At 38.9% G+C, this 13,714-nt stretch overlaps 1 protein-coding gene across 4 annotated transcripts in view; it reads right to left on the minus strand.

Annotated features, from left to right (window-relative positions):
- LOC129769605 (gamma-aminobutyric acid receptor alpha-like) overlaps window positions 1–13,714 on the minus strand; it is a 152,686-nt gene that overhangs the window by 58,011 nt on the left and 80,961 nt on the right. For all 4 annotated transcript variants that reach the window (XM_055771982.1, XM_055771979.1, XM_055771980.1 and 1 more), the window contains exon 3: window positions 7,503–8,003. In XM_055771982.1, coding sequence (XP_055627957.1) covers window positions 7,503–7,815 — 313 coding nt within the window. In that variant the 5' untranslated portion in view covers window positions 7,816–8,003. The remainder of the gene's footprint in view (window positions 1–7,502; window positions 8,004–13,714) is intronic.

A 13,714-nucleotide genomic window follows, 5' to 3' on the forward strand; every position in this document is an offset into this window, starting at 1 on the left:
AAATATTCGATTCATTCGAACAATTGTCTTTCAGTATTCGAGTATTTATTTCTTGCAGTTAAAATGAACAAACATTTATAATAAAAAAGATTATGGTGTCATAATTTTAAAAGTTATATTAAATATAATTTTCAAATAAACATGGTGCAGCCAAAACCATTATTTGAATGAAATGGTATTTAAGTATATTGATAAATTTATCATTTCATAATTATTTGCGGATCATGAAAATGATCCGATTGAAACCCGACAAGGCGTTTTTTTATTTAGAGTTAAGCCTTACCAGAACTATTGAAGTTTAGTTAATAAACGTGAGATGAACACAAAAATTTCATTTTTTTATAAAACGAAAGAAAATTGCGATCTCAAATAATCGCTCAAAAATCATCCACTTCCATTGAGGCTTTATTGAGAAACTTCTTATGCAGTGTTACAAACTGCGCCACGAACACGTCCAGATGGAATATATGTTTGCTTCCTTGCTGCATCCAGTGTTCATAATGCCCGTCAAAATTCAATGTTTGCGTCTTCAGACTCATATCGCAAATTTTAACCAGATTCGGTACCAATCCACAGATTATAACATTCGATAGAACGCCTTGAAATAGCAGCTCGTATAGCCGTTCGCTCACCCCCTCCAGCTTCTGTGGACTTTGTTCGAGGACAATCTGATTGGCGGTTTCTCGATGGAATATTTGCCAGTCAATTTCCGGTACTTCTTAGTTGACCGTGAACGGTTACTGTTGTACCTTGCAAGCTTCCAGCATGAGGATAGCGTAATTCTTTTCTCCGAAGGAATGTGCTGAAATGCAAATAGTGTTGTTACATTCAAGAAACAAACAAATGACAATATTACATTCAAAATTTTAAGAATATCCTCCTAAGATAGAGCCGGCCCCCTTATTCCCAAGCAACGACTTCTCACCGCGGGAATAACCCGCGAAGTAGAATTGGCGTACAAAATCAATCTGCACCTAGACACAAACTTTTCAATGGTTCTTCTCAGTGCATCCTGGGTATCTTTGGTCAGCTAATCCACCACGGACAAGACGAGTCTCATATTCACTCTACCCACTGGGATCAATTTGATTGATCAAATCCGACACGACCATCCTGTCATATATCCCGGTAACCGATGAATTCAACTCGGTGTGGTAATTACTGCTGATGGTACTGATTTCCACCTTCCGGTTCGAGGGCGTTGTGAAGTTTTCGTAGTACAAAATTTGTTGATTATCTTTGTGTGAGTACCATCACTTGATTCTCACGACAAATTGCAGCTCTGATTACATGTCCGTCCAATTAGCTAAATGTCGAACTATTTGTAAATTACTGTACTTTCAATCTGGAAACAATTTAAGAATTGATGAAAATTGAATAATCAGGAAAGTCCCCAACTATCAATAAGCTCAGAGCAACTGCCAAATTCACAAACTCATCAGATCCTGGCAAACAAATGATGAAAAAATCAATTTGTGTTTCATTATTATTTTGAATAATGTTTTAGAAAGCATTGAACTGTATTTCCTAAACTCTTTTTTGGAAGGTTTAATGGCCCTGAAAAGCGCCTTGTTTTATGGAATGGTTCCAATTTAGAAAACTTAGTACTCGTGGTTTTGAAAAACGCCCTCGATGCCGCCTCGTTCTGGATTGGCCACCAAAGCAGATTGTGTAAAGAACAAACTTTTTTCTTCTGCTATCTGCTGCCGTTTTGCGATTGCGTTTGCCACTCGCCACTCGCTGCAACTGCCTGTTGTCTTGATGTCCACCGAACCGAATGTGTTCTGTTCCGAATGCGGGTTTTCTTATTGTCGCGAGCAGCTTTGCCAGCTAACTCGATAACATCGGCGGCCGAAACTATATGTCGCCTGATAGGTGGACTGGTGCACTGGTACTAACGCGCTCGGCCTAGCTACCCTTGCGGGGAACTCCAGATCAACACGGTTCGAGCGGGATTTTGCCTTTCCCTTCACTTTTCCTCCTTTACTATGTCCGGACATGGCTGCTTGGGTTGGTTTGTTAATGTGTTGTGATGCGAACCGATGTGGTGTACGGTTTGAATGAGAATGATCGTTACGGCAGCGGAGCGGGGATTTTTAAGCTGACTGGCTGGCTCGAGAATTACGCATGTGTGAAACTGCGACCAATGTTTCGTTCATTTCTTTCTTTTTCCTTTCCAATCGTGGTTCATTCTATTTCGCTGCTGCTCTGGTTGCCCGTTTTGGTCGGTTCGATTTGAGGAGCACAAAATGGACCAATCAAAAATGGGCACATAGTGCATTTTGACAATGCTTGATATTTCACAATTATTCAATTATTTATCTCAAGAAAAATGAAATGTTATTCGTTATGATAGATGCGTAGATATATTTCCTATCAATTGATGCAAAAACCTTTGCGATCTATTGAGAAATGCTCGAGTTATAAGCGTTCCAAATCTTGCATTTTTTCCTACTTGTTCAGTGCCTAGATTTCCATTTCACCCCCTATATCTTCCGGTTAGACGTAGTCCTACGTCAAAAGATACCCATTATAATCGTTAAATTGTTTAACTTTTTTATTATATTTTCTGTTGGTGTTCCAAGCAAAAAATGGGTGGGTTTTATCTATGATATAACCCCAAGGTTGACGTGGGACTACCTTAGCTTAGCAATCATTCGTTTGTATTGATTAAATTCGTGATTGAATGAAACAGTTTCCAAATTCAATTGAATTTAATATATTTGCTCTGTGAGTAAAAAGATTAAACAAATGCCATGTAAAGTCAATTCATGCATTGTGATAGATTGTTTTTCGTTACAAGTAAATTTAATGACAGACCTTTTACGTTTGGTATGATGCCTAGGACAAAATATATGTACGGAAGAATTATCAAACGTTTGATGAACCAGCCTAAGTCTGAAAATCTTTCTAATAAAGACAAAAAAAAATATCAAACGTTTATTTCATTTTGCATTTCTCTCTGAAGTTTACATCTCTCAAGTGTATGAACTTCTCGAACCGCGAATTTGCTTGACACTGGAAATTTCATTCGCTTCTAGTGTCTGCACGATTTCCCCAGGTTCCTAAGTTTAGAAGATCGTGTAGGGACAGACATATTCTAGTCTGCACAAAGGCAAGCGAGGACAAAAGTACTCGCAGTTTGCATTTATTTGCAGAGCCGGTTTCCACAGAAACCTTGGTTTTGAAGTCTGTGTTAGGGAAACACATTTCAATCGAAACAAAGATACCCTCGACTTCTATGAATTCGCAATGACGATTTCCCCACGCTCCATGAATTTGAAGTCTGTGTTAGGGAAACACATTTCAGTAGGAACAAAAAGTACCCCCGACTAGCATGTATCTGCAACGCCAATTTCCCCACGCTCCATGAATTTGAAGTCTGTGTTAGGGAAACACATTTCAGTCGGAACAAAAATACTCCCGACTTGCATGAATTTGAAATGCCGATTTCCTTCAGGCACCTTGGTTTAGAAATCTCTGTTAGGGAACACATTTCGGTGGGCACGAAAGCTCCCCTTACTTTCATGTGTTTGCAATGCCGATTTCTCCATCGCTGCTCAGTTTAGAAGTCTGTGTTAGGGAACATTTTTCGGTGAGAGCAAAAGTTCCCCTACTTTTATGTATTTGCAATGCTGATTTCCCCAAGGCTGCTTGGTTTTGATGGCTGTGTTAGGGAAACCGTAAATCGGGCCAATCAAAACGAGGCAGTTAGGGCGTTTAGATAATGCCTAGTATTTTACAGTTATTCAATTGTTTATCTAATGAAAAATAACATTTTGTTAGATGCGATGGATGCGTAGAAGTATTCCCTATCAATTGATGGAAACATCTAACCGATCCAGTATGAAATGTTCGAGTTATAAGCATTCAAAATCTTTCATTTTTTCCTGCATGTTCTGTGTTTAGGTTTTCATTTTACCACCCATATATTCCGGTTAGACGTAGTCCCACGTCAAAAATTACTGGATAAATTTCCTGTCTAATGTTATATAACGTTTGCATGAAAAATGGACTTTTTCGGATGCTGATAAGTTTAGTTTGATAAATTTCTCATGAAAGGTAATTATTATTTTTTTTTTTTATCCATAATATATATTTTTATTAAGGCTCATATGGCGTCAACCTGACGGGGCCGGGAGTTCAATATTTCGACAATGTTTGCCTTATAACTATGTTAGTAATATGCAACCGATTACCCGCGGTTGGCTCGAGGTTAGTATTACAAGTGTTTTCGTAATTGTGATGTTGCTGTCTCCAATGCTCTGTACCTGTGCCCGACACGGGATACTTCCTTTTGGGATGCAGCTGACCATTAATCAGCAACGCCCCCTAGTCTGTACCCCATATCTAGCGTGGTGCGTCTTCTCGACTCGAGGAATTCAGGATAGAATGGTCACTAGCCGGCCCAAACATCAGCTCGTGTAGAGTTGTCATGAGCGGTACAACCTTTGGTTCTTGTTGAATCATCAGTGGACTGCACAACCTTTGGCCCGTGTATCTGTAAAGAGTGTGTGTATGTATTGCCGCGACTAAGTAAAAGTTTATAGATCGGATAGGAGGGATATGAAACGGGGACACAACGAAGGAAACATCATTAAACGTTGACATCGGCGTTTCTGAGGAACAGGTATAGATGAAGCAGAAGATCAGGATCACGGCTACCTAAGATATCCCGGACGGGGATATCCGATTGTCTGCCTTTTGCTCTCAGTGCTCTAGAGAGCTGAGAGCGAGCAGCATGGAACCGGATACACGACCAGACAATATGCTCGATGTCGTGGTAGCCATCGCCACAATCACAAAGATTGTTTTCTGCGAGCCCAATGCGATAGAGATGCGCGTTTAGGTTGTAGTGATTGGACATAAGCCGAGATATCACGCGAATGAAATCACGACCTACATTCAATCCCTTAAACCAAGCTTTCGTCGAAACCTTAGGAATAATCGTGTGTAACCAGCGACCGAACTCATCTTCACTCCACATGCGCTGCCAACTAACGCCAACTAATGTGAAAAAATTCATTATAGGTAATTTGCCTTTCAAAAAGTGTGCCTTCTGAAGCGCCCACCTTAGCTAGCGAGTCCGCTTTCTCATTCCCCGGAATCGAGCAATGAGAGGGAACCCATGCTAAGGTAATCTTGAATAATTTTTCGACCAAAACACTCAATAGATGTCTTATTCTTGTTAGGAAATAAGATGAGCGTTTATCAACTTTCATTGAGCGGATTGCCTCTATTGAGCTGAGACTGTCTGAAAAAATAAAATAATGGTCGATGGGCAGTGTTTCAATGATCCCTAGCGCATAGTATATCGCACCCAGTTCAGCGACATACACGGAACAAGGATCTTTGAGTTTGAAAGAGGCACTGGAATTTTCATTGAAGATGCCGAAGCCAGTGGACCCGTTTATGAATGAACCGTCAGTAAAGAACATTTTATCAGATTTAACTTTCCCATATTCTGCCGAAAATATCGGCGGAATAGAATCGGAGCGTAGATGATCTGGGATTCCATGGATTTTTTGTCGCATGGACAGATCAAAATTGGCGCAGTCGGTAGGACTAAATTATATTAGCTTACTTGCAAAAAACAATCTACGCCCTTGCGAGCGGCCTTCCGACTATTAACCGGAACATTCGCCATGATGGACGATGACATGCGTGTAGGCATGTTTTTGAGTTCTGTTTTATTTGTTGTATTTGTTTTATTTATCAATTCCTTCTCAGTTTTCGTGACAAAATTGTTGGAGTAGATCTTACGCTTCAGGTTTGCCCAGAAATTCTTGTTTGGACGCAGCTGGGGGACGTTGGATGGGTTCGCCGACTTGAGTACCTAATCGTTATTCAGCCACTCCATCTCCTCTAACGATCGCTTCGAGTAGAGGGCCAACGCAAGGTCCGGCCAGAACACCTTATGGTATTTCTTGATAAACGACGCATCTTTCGGCAGGCACTTCGGCACTACTATAAATTTCCCCGTTCAGGGCCAGTTCGGAGCTACAGAAGAGCGGCTTTGACTGATTGTCAGCCACAGCAGCACTTTTTTGGGGAACTTGATGTGTGAAATAAACTTCACTTCGCCATCCGCCATTCAGTGTGAGATAGGTTTCGTCGTCCACCACCACCGCCACGTCGCGATTTGCCGGGAAAATCAACTTGACCATCTTATTCAGCCGCTGCCGCTGAGTCATTACCTGCAGCTCCGAGACCAGTGGATGGGACTTCCACTTCCTGACTTGTATGTCCATGTTCACCAGATACTTTTTCACTGTCCGGCCGGTTGCACCGACCTCCCGGCCAAGCGCACGCAGCGATGAAGCCACTTTCCCCTCGATCTTTCTCTTCAGCATCCTTTGGAGCTTCTTGTCGTTCCGGGTCGTTGACCGTCCGGAACCGAGCTTCCTTTCGATGCTCTGATTGTTGCCCAATAGCGCCAAGATATTGTAGATGCCGGAACGGGCGGTCACTTCACTGTTTTCGCCATCACGGTTAGAGTCTGATTGATACAGCTGTCAATTTTCTTTTACTGACTCATGGGTTACTATGTTTGATGCAGCATGGGTAGTTTCGTCAGTGCGTGTGAAGCTAAACCCATGAAAAATCAACAATATTTGTCCATTTTTTTTAATGCAAACGTTATTCAAGCGAGAAACAGAAAATGCAGCAGAATAAATATTGCCGCTGTTATGGCAAATCATCAGTTTATGATTTCATATCGTACTGGATGGATTTACAAAGTTGTTCGCTTCAGAATTAATTATCAGAAGCCCTTCCAATAAAAAAATAAATTTTTTGCCTCTGGAATATCCCAAATTTTCGTATGACCCGTTTTGATTTCTTAAAGTGTGAAATTTTGTGTCGCAAACAATTGTTTTGTGCCTAAACGTTGTAAATGTTGCAAAATACATTTGGTGAATCAACTATTTCGAAAACACGGGTGTATGAATGGTAGAAGGCGTAGAATATGTGAGCGATTTTCCACGTCAAGGACGAACATCTTCAACTCTTGGAACTGATGGAAACATCGACATTTAAGTCTCAGAGAACTAGCTCGTGAATTGAACGGTCTCACGAGACCGTTCGTCATATTTTGGTTGATGTTTTGGGCACGAGTAAAGTCGCAGCACAACTAGTGCCAAAATAATTCTAATTTCTTCAAAATTGGCTTTTAATTTTATATTTATGTTACGTAAAAAGGTCTTGAAAAATGATATAAACAATTTTGGTTTCTTTGGTCTTGACAGCTCAAACCCCACAAACACCTAAAATTGTTGAAGGTTTCTCCTAACAGTAGACTTTTTTTTCAATAGATAATTCAATCAAATATCTTCTTATTGCTGGTAAGAGATTGGAAGTCGGTCAAGTGTCTAAAAAATAACATTTTTTCTATAATGGTTATACTCGGAAATGAAATTCAAAATTCACCGTTCCTCACGATCGCTTTCCACTATCAGAAACAACACAATAAAACATTATATGCACCATAAAAGGACACTCACCGCCAAAATCCGGCCGTATGCTATTATCATAACCCCGCAATAAATTATCCAATAATTCGGAAATGTTCCCATGGTTGTTACGTTGCGTCAGCCGGATGGCACAGTCCACCAGGATGCTGGAGCTGCCGGAGCCGGTGTTTGGCGTCGCAGCCCAAAAAAATGAGGTCCCAATCCCGAATACGGCACTGCTGAAAGAACTGAAGATGATTCGGTTGATGGCTATGAATAAATTTGCTTTCATTAAGCCGCTTGTCGTCGTCGTCGTCGTAGTTGCTGTGGTCGCGTACCATGGCCGCGATGCCGATCCAAGCATACTCGAAGCGGGGTTCTCCCGGCTGGTTTTAATGGACGTCCCGTTAGGATGTCTCGGAAAGCTTCAGTCTCTGTATCTTGCTTGTTTTTCGGAAGTAATAATCGACCAGGATGTAGCCAATTTGTGACCCATTGGGTAGTTGATGCGCGGATCAAACAGCAGCTGCTTTGCACTTTTCCTTTGAAGGGCTGTTGAATAGAAAAGAAATATTCCAGTGTTTAATAAAAGATAAAATAATGCTATATTCAAATATGGGTTGATGATAACTGGAACACTTAATAGTTATTGCTAGTTATTCTGGCGCCACTCGAATGGTTTTTTCTGCTCTTAAAACGAGCCGTACCGATAATAAATTAACTACCAACAGTGGATGTGGTCAGAATATGCTTAAACACAGCATCGTTCCCGCCATAGTTTTTCATCATCCATGCCATCTACAACCCAAATTTCTCGGAAGTGGCCACCATCTCCAAATATAGCAAACACAAAAAAAGCAATCAATCAACATCAACTATTCATTTCTACCCTCCGAACCGCTGAACATTCCTTGCATCGGAGCGCTAGGAACGGCTTATCCCTGGTACACTTACTTTAAATATGACCAGCGTACTGGCAGTTCGCCAGCATCCACAACCGTTCATGTGCTCCAGGGCATGGCACCCCCCAGGTGATTGTCATATAACAATCACACATACACACACACATACTGGAACATGGGATATTTTGCTGCCGTAATTCACGCGAATGTGTTTCCTCGGGCAGAAGAGATTAAGCGCCTTTTTCACCGGCTATTGTGTGAGATGTATGAAAATGGGCCCTAAGGGCACCCACGCCAACGTCGCCCCGAATCGACCGGTCATTGATAATTCATCGATGCCGCCGCAAGTTAAGCCGATAAACAATTATTATTCTCATTATCGTTGTTGTTGTGTGTGTGGGGGTATCACATTTGATGTACCGCTTTACGTTAGATGGGGAACATTGGATGGGACACTGTGAATTAAGCCGATGATGGTGACCATGTTAGGTGAAAATTAAAATTCGATTGTTCTTTATGCTGCTTTACACCATTGATTTACCAGACATATTTTTTATTGAATCGTGCCAGCTATAGTCTAGCGATGAATCATATCATTTTCCTTTCAAGCAATTCAACGCCAAATTAACCGGTCGCCTCCACGACCCTATCCATTTTTATTATTTTTTATTATATTTTTATTTTAACGGTTTTACTTAGCTTGTCCTGTAATATGATTGTATGATTGTATGTTTGTAACATGTTTGTCTGTAGCGCTTACCCGCATTAATAGAAATTTGACCCTCTTCCTGTTGACCGCTTGATCTGAAATCTGGAACACATCTTTATCTCTGTAGTCATTATAAAACTGCATATTTCATTATCTTGGAAATGGCAGCCGCTACAAAATGACGGATTACATATTTTCTCAAAACCTCATCAAAACGGGTTTTCCAAAACCCCATCAATATGGGTATCAAATGAAAGCGCTTCACTAGTGGAACACAGTTATTTATGAAAAATACAAATCCAAGATGGCTGCCACGACAAAATGGCGGACATATTTTCTCAAAACTCCATTAATATGGGTACCAAATGAAAGTGCTTGACTAGTAGAACACCATTTTTATGAAAAATGCAAATCCAAGATGGTTTTCACTACAAAATGGCGGACTACATATTTTCTCAAAACCCTATTATGATAGGTATCAAAAGAAAGGGCTTGACTAGTAGAACACGGTTATTTATGAAAGATGCAAATCCAAGATGGCTTCCACTACAAAATGGCGGAATACATATTTTCTCAAAACTTCATTAATATAGGTATCAAATGAGAAGGCTTGACTAGTAGAACATGGTTATTTATGAAAGATGCAAATCCAAGATGGCTTCAACTACAGAATGGCGGAATACATATTTTCTCAAATCTTCATTAATATGGGTGTCAAATGAGAGGGCTTGACTAGTAGAACACGGTTATTTATGAAAAATGCAAATCCAAGATGGCCTCCACTACCAAATGGCGGACTACATATTTTCTCAAAACTCCATTAATATGGGTATCAAATGAAAGGGCTTGAATAGTAGATCACAGTAGATCATGAAAAATCCAAATCCAAGATGGCCGCAATCTCAAAATAGCAAATTACTTTATTAAACTGTTTTATTCAGCTTGAACTGTTTGTATGTATGTTTGTATGTCTGGTTTTGTCCCAAATTAATAGAAATTTGAGTAATAGGAACTGACCGAATTTATAAAACACTTTTATTTCTGCTGTCATCTTAAAACTGCATATCCCATGATCTTGAAAAATCCAATTCCAAATCCAACCTATTTTTTTTTTATCCAAAATATATATTTTTATTAAGGCTCATATGGCGTCAACCTGACGGGGCCGGGAGTTCAATATTTCGACAATGTTTGCCTTATAACTATGTTAGTAATATGTAACCGATTACTCGCGGTTGGCTCGAGGTTAGTATTACAAGTGTTTTCGTAATTGTGATGTTGCTGTCTTCAATGATCTGTACCTGTGCCCGACACGGGATACTTCCTATTGGGATGCAGCTGACCATTAATCAGCGACGCCCCCTAGTCTGTACCCCATATCTAGCGTGGTGCGTCTTCTCGAGGAATCCAGGATAGCCGGCGCAAATCCAACCTAATATTATGTTATTTTTGCAATATCTTTTATATATTTTTCCTACTTCAAACTTCAACCAGACCGCTCGGCTGAAACCAAGGCTTTGAAATGCCCCGGTCGGAAATGGCGATGTACAACATAACCTTTTTTTAGAACTTGTGCTTGAACTTGTATTTCACTTCAGGCGGTGTGGATGACTTGTCGCTAGAGTAGTAATTATCATTTCTTGGAATATGCATTATGGACAGCGGAAAATAGCTTTCGTCGTCCAGAACGAAAGACATCCCGCGGTATTTTTTGGTCATCCACCGACACTGTGATTTAACCGTCTCAATCTGTTCCTCCGTGTACTCCGGCGACCTCGTCTTCTTCCTGCAGACGATTCCTTCCATCTTGAGGGTCCGATGGATCAATACGTGGGAGCAGCCATATTTCCGACTGGCGTCACGCAGGCTGGTTGCGTCCTCGTTGTCAAACAGCTTCTTTAACGATGTCTTCCTCTGCTTCGTCATTATCGTCACCGGACGACCACTTCCGATCTTCCGCTCTACGTTCAGGGAACCCAGGATACGATATACCGTACTGACAGGTACATTTTATTCCTTAAAATGTGCCACCGTGAACTTTTTTCCTTGCTAGAAATGCGTTTCGTAGAACCGTATACTGCGTTCGCGGAGCACGTGCTGTTTCGACGCCATCTTTGCTTTGACTAAATTCAAACTAGCAAAACCAAACACCCCTACTGTTTCTAGGGAGCCCAAAGAGCAATTTTCTCGGAGAAAGAAAATTTTACGCTCTTTATTTGAGTTACTGAAAGGTATTGAAAAAATTCTCATTTTTTATTAAACACCCGTTAGCAGCTAGTCTAGGGTTAGTCTCATCAATGCCATAGACTAATATAGAAGAGGTGTGATAACTACTACTTGCCTAATTATTTTCTAGCTTTTAGTACAATATGCTGTTCAATCACAATGAAACCGTTTAACTTAAAAAGTTTTTTATACTTGTCTTATTTTAATTTGTACTTCAGTTAGAAACTACCATAAATTACAATTTTCGTTATTGTGATAAATTTTGATCAATTTGATTTGCACCGCACCTTGAAATTCATTTTTTTTTCTAAATACAGTGTTCGATAAAGTTGGAAGCAGGAAAAATATATAAAAGATATTGCAAAAATAACATAATATTAGGTTGGGGAAAAAGTAATCCATTGTTTTCTAATTAGCTGGCTTTACTGTAATATCGATCATACAATTTCATATTTAGGCACATTGTAAAGGTGACATTTCACACTAAAAAAATTCTTTTGCTGTTTTTTGTTTGTTCCATTCAGTTGTGAGTTACGGGGTGGTAACAATGGAAGTCAACAAAAAGAAAAGTCGATACATTGTACACATTGTACACAGACGAAAATGCAAGCCAGGCTGCTGAAATTGCAATTGTTGGGTAAGAACAGTTAAAGAACTTAACTGGGTGATGATTTTGAGGTTCGAAAAGGTATACTCACGCATACCAGATTATGATAGCTTGAGTAGTCGTTATCTCAATATTTTGTTCTCCATATATGTCTTCCTTAGAACCAACCCCTTACAAACAATGTTCCGGACAACGTGGCAACGGAGGAGAACTGCTATTTTTATCTATAATATATTTCTGTAGTCATAGATTTATTTGACTTAGGCTTATATTTATGTAGATCTTAGCTATTTAGACTTGTGTTTAAAAATGATAAATGATGATTCCTTGTCTTCTTCTGTATAATTGAATAAAAAGAAGAAATAGGTAGCAATGGCTTTAATGGTGTTTTTACGAACATTTTTGAACAGAACAGACCGGATCCCGGTTCTACCACGTTATATCACCTAACCCGTTTAAAGGATACAAGTTCATACAGGAAACGGTTCTTTTCAGGGCTTCCATTCGATGTATCGAAAGAGAAAAAATACTGATTTTGAACTGATTATGTCAAGATCCGGATCATGCCGTTTATCTCTATTTGGTAGATCAATTTTATCTCTATATAAGCCATTCCATGCCAAACCGATATAGCGGTTCTCAGATTTTCGTGAAAAGTAGTAGTTTTGTTCTTTATCGCAAAACATTAGACCCGTATTTTTTTTTATTTTTTTAGTAGGGTGACCATTTCTATTTTAGGGTTGTCCGAAAAATCAACTTTTTACCCTTTTTTTTTTCCAAAAATTACTTTTCTCAAACATTCATTACTTTTGAACTACTAAACCGATGTTTTGCAATAAAGAACAAAACTAACAATTTTTACGAAAATCTGAGAACCACTATATCGATTTAGCATGGAATGGCTGTATAGAGATAAACGGCATGATCCGATTCTCAAGCACTGACACGTTTTTCAGATGGACATTTCTTACCGAAACGGTCTACAACACGAGAAAATTTTGTTGCAGTCCATTGTGCTATACTGTTATTCACTCCATGAGGAACATTGTTCGACTGATGAACGATGTTTGAATTTGAGTATCTTTATATCATATACAGAGGTCCATTAAAGATACCAGATTTCAAGTACAATTTAGGCATAACGTAAACAAGTTATATGTTTTAGTACCCATAGCGTTCAGTTGAATCAACAAATTGTATTTGTGTTGTTGGGATTTGAATTCTACTTCAAAAACTGTTTGTATTTGATTGTGCAACACAAATAGTATGTTGAGAGTTAGTATTGAGATGAAAAAAAGATTTTTTAATGTCGCTAAGTTTTGTATTAATCCACATGTCTTTAAATGTTTTTTTCCTAAACATATACTTTTACCATAATGATGTGCTTGGAAAAATTATTGGAAATTATAAGCAAATTCATAAAATTTCATGAACATGACGGTATAACACGACAAACATATAGAAAGGACCTATTTTTCACAAAAAAGACAATAAATTAGACATATTTTTTTTGATATCTCGAGAATGGCTGCATTTGGAAGGAGATTGATCATTAGTTTTTTTTTTGTTTAAAATCACATCAGGATTCTTAATTTGTGGCTAAAAATGATTGTTAACATACAAAAATTCGAAATCTCGAAAATTCATGAAAATCCGATGTTTCACAAAGTTTTTTTTTCTAAATTAGTTTATTTTTACAGGCTTAGTTACATAAGTTTAAAGGAGCCGAATATATATATATATATATATATATATATATATATATATATATATATATATATATATATATATATATATATATATATATATATATATATAT

The sequence above is a fragment of the Toxorhynchites rutilus genome, chromosome 2 (assembly GCF_029784135.1).
Source record: "Toxorhynchites rutilus septentrionalis strain SRP chromosome 2, ASM2978413v1, whole genome shotgun sequence".
NCBI classification, from domain to species: domain Eukaryota; kingdom Metazoa; phylum Arthropoda; class Insecta; order Diptera; family Culicidae; genus Toxorhynchites; species Toxorhynchites rutilus.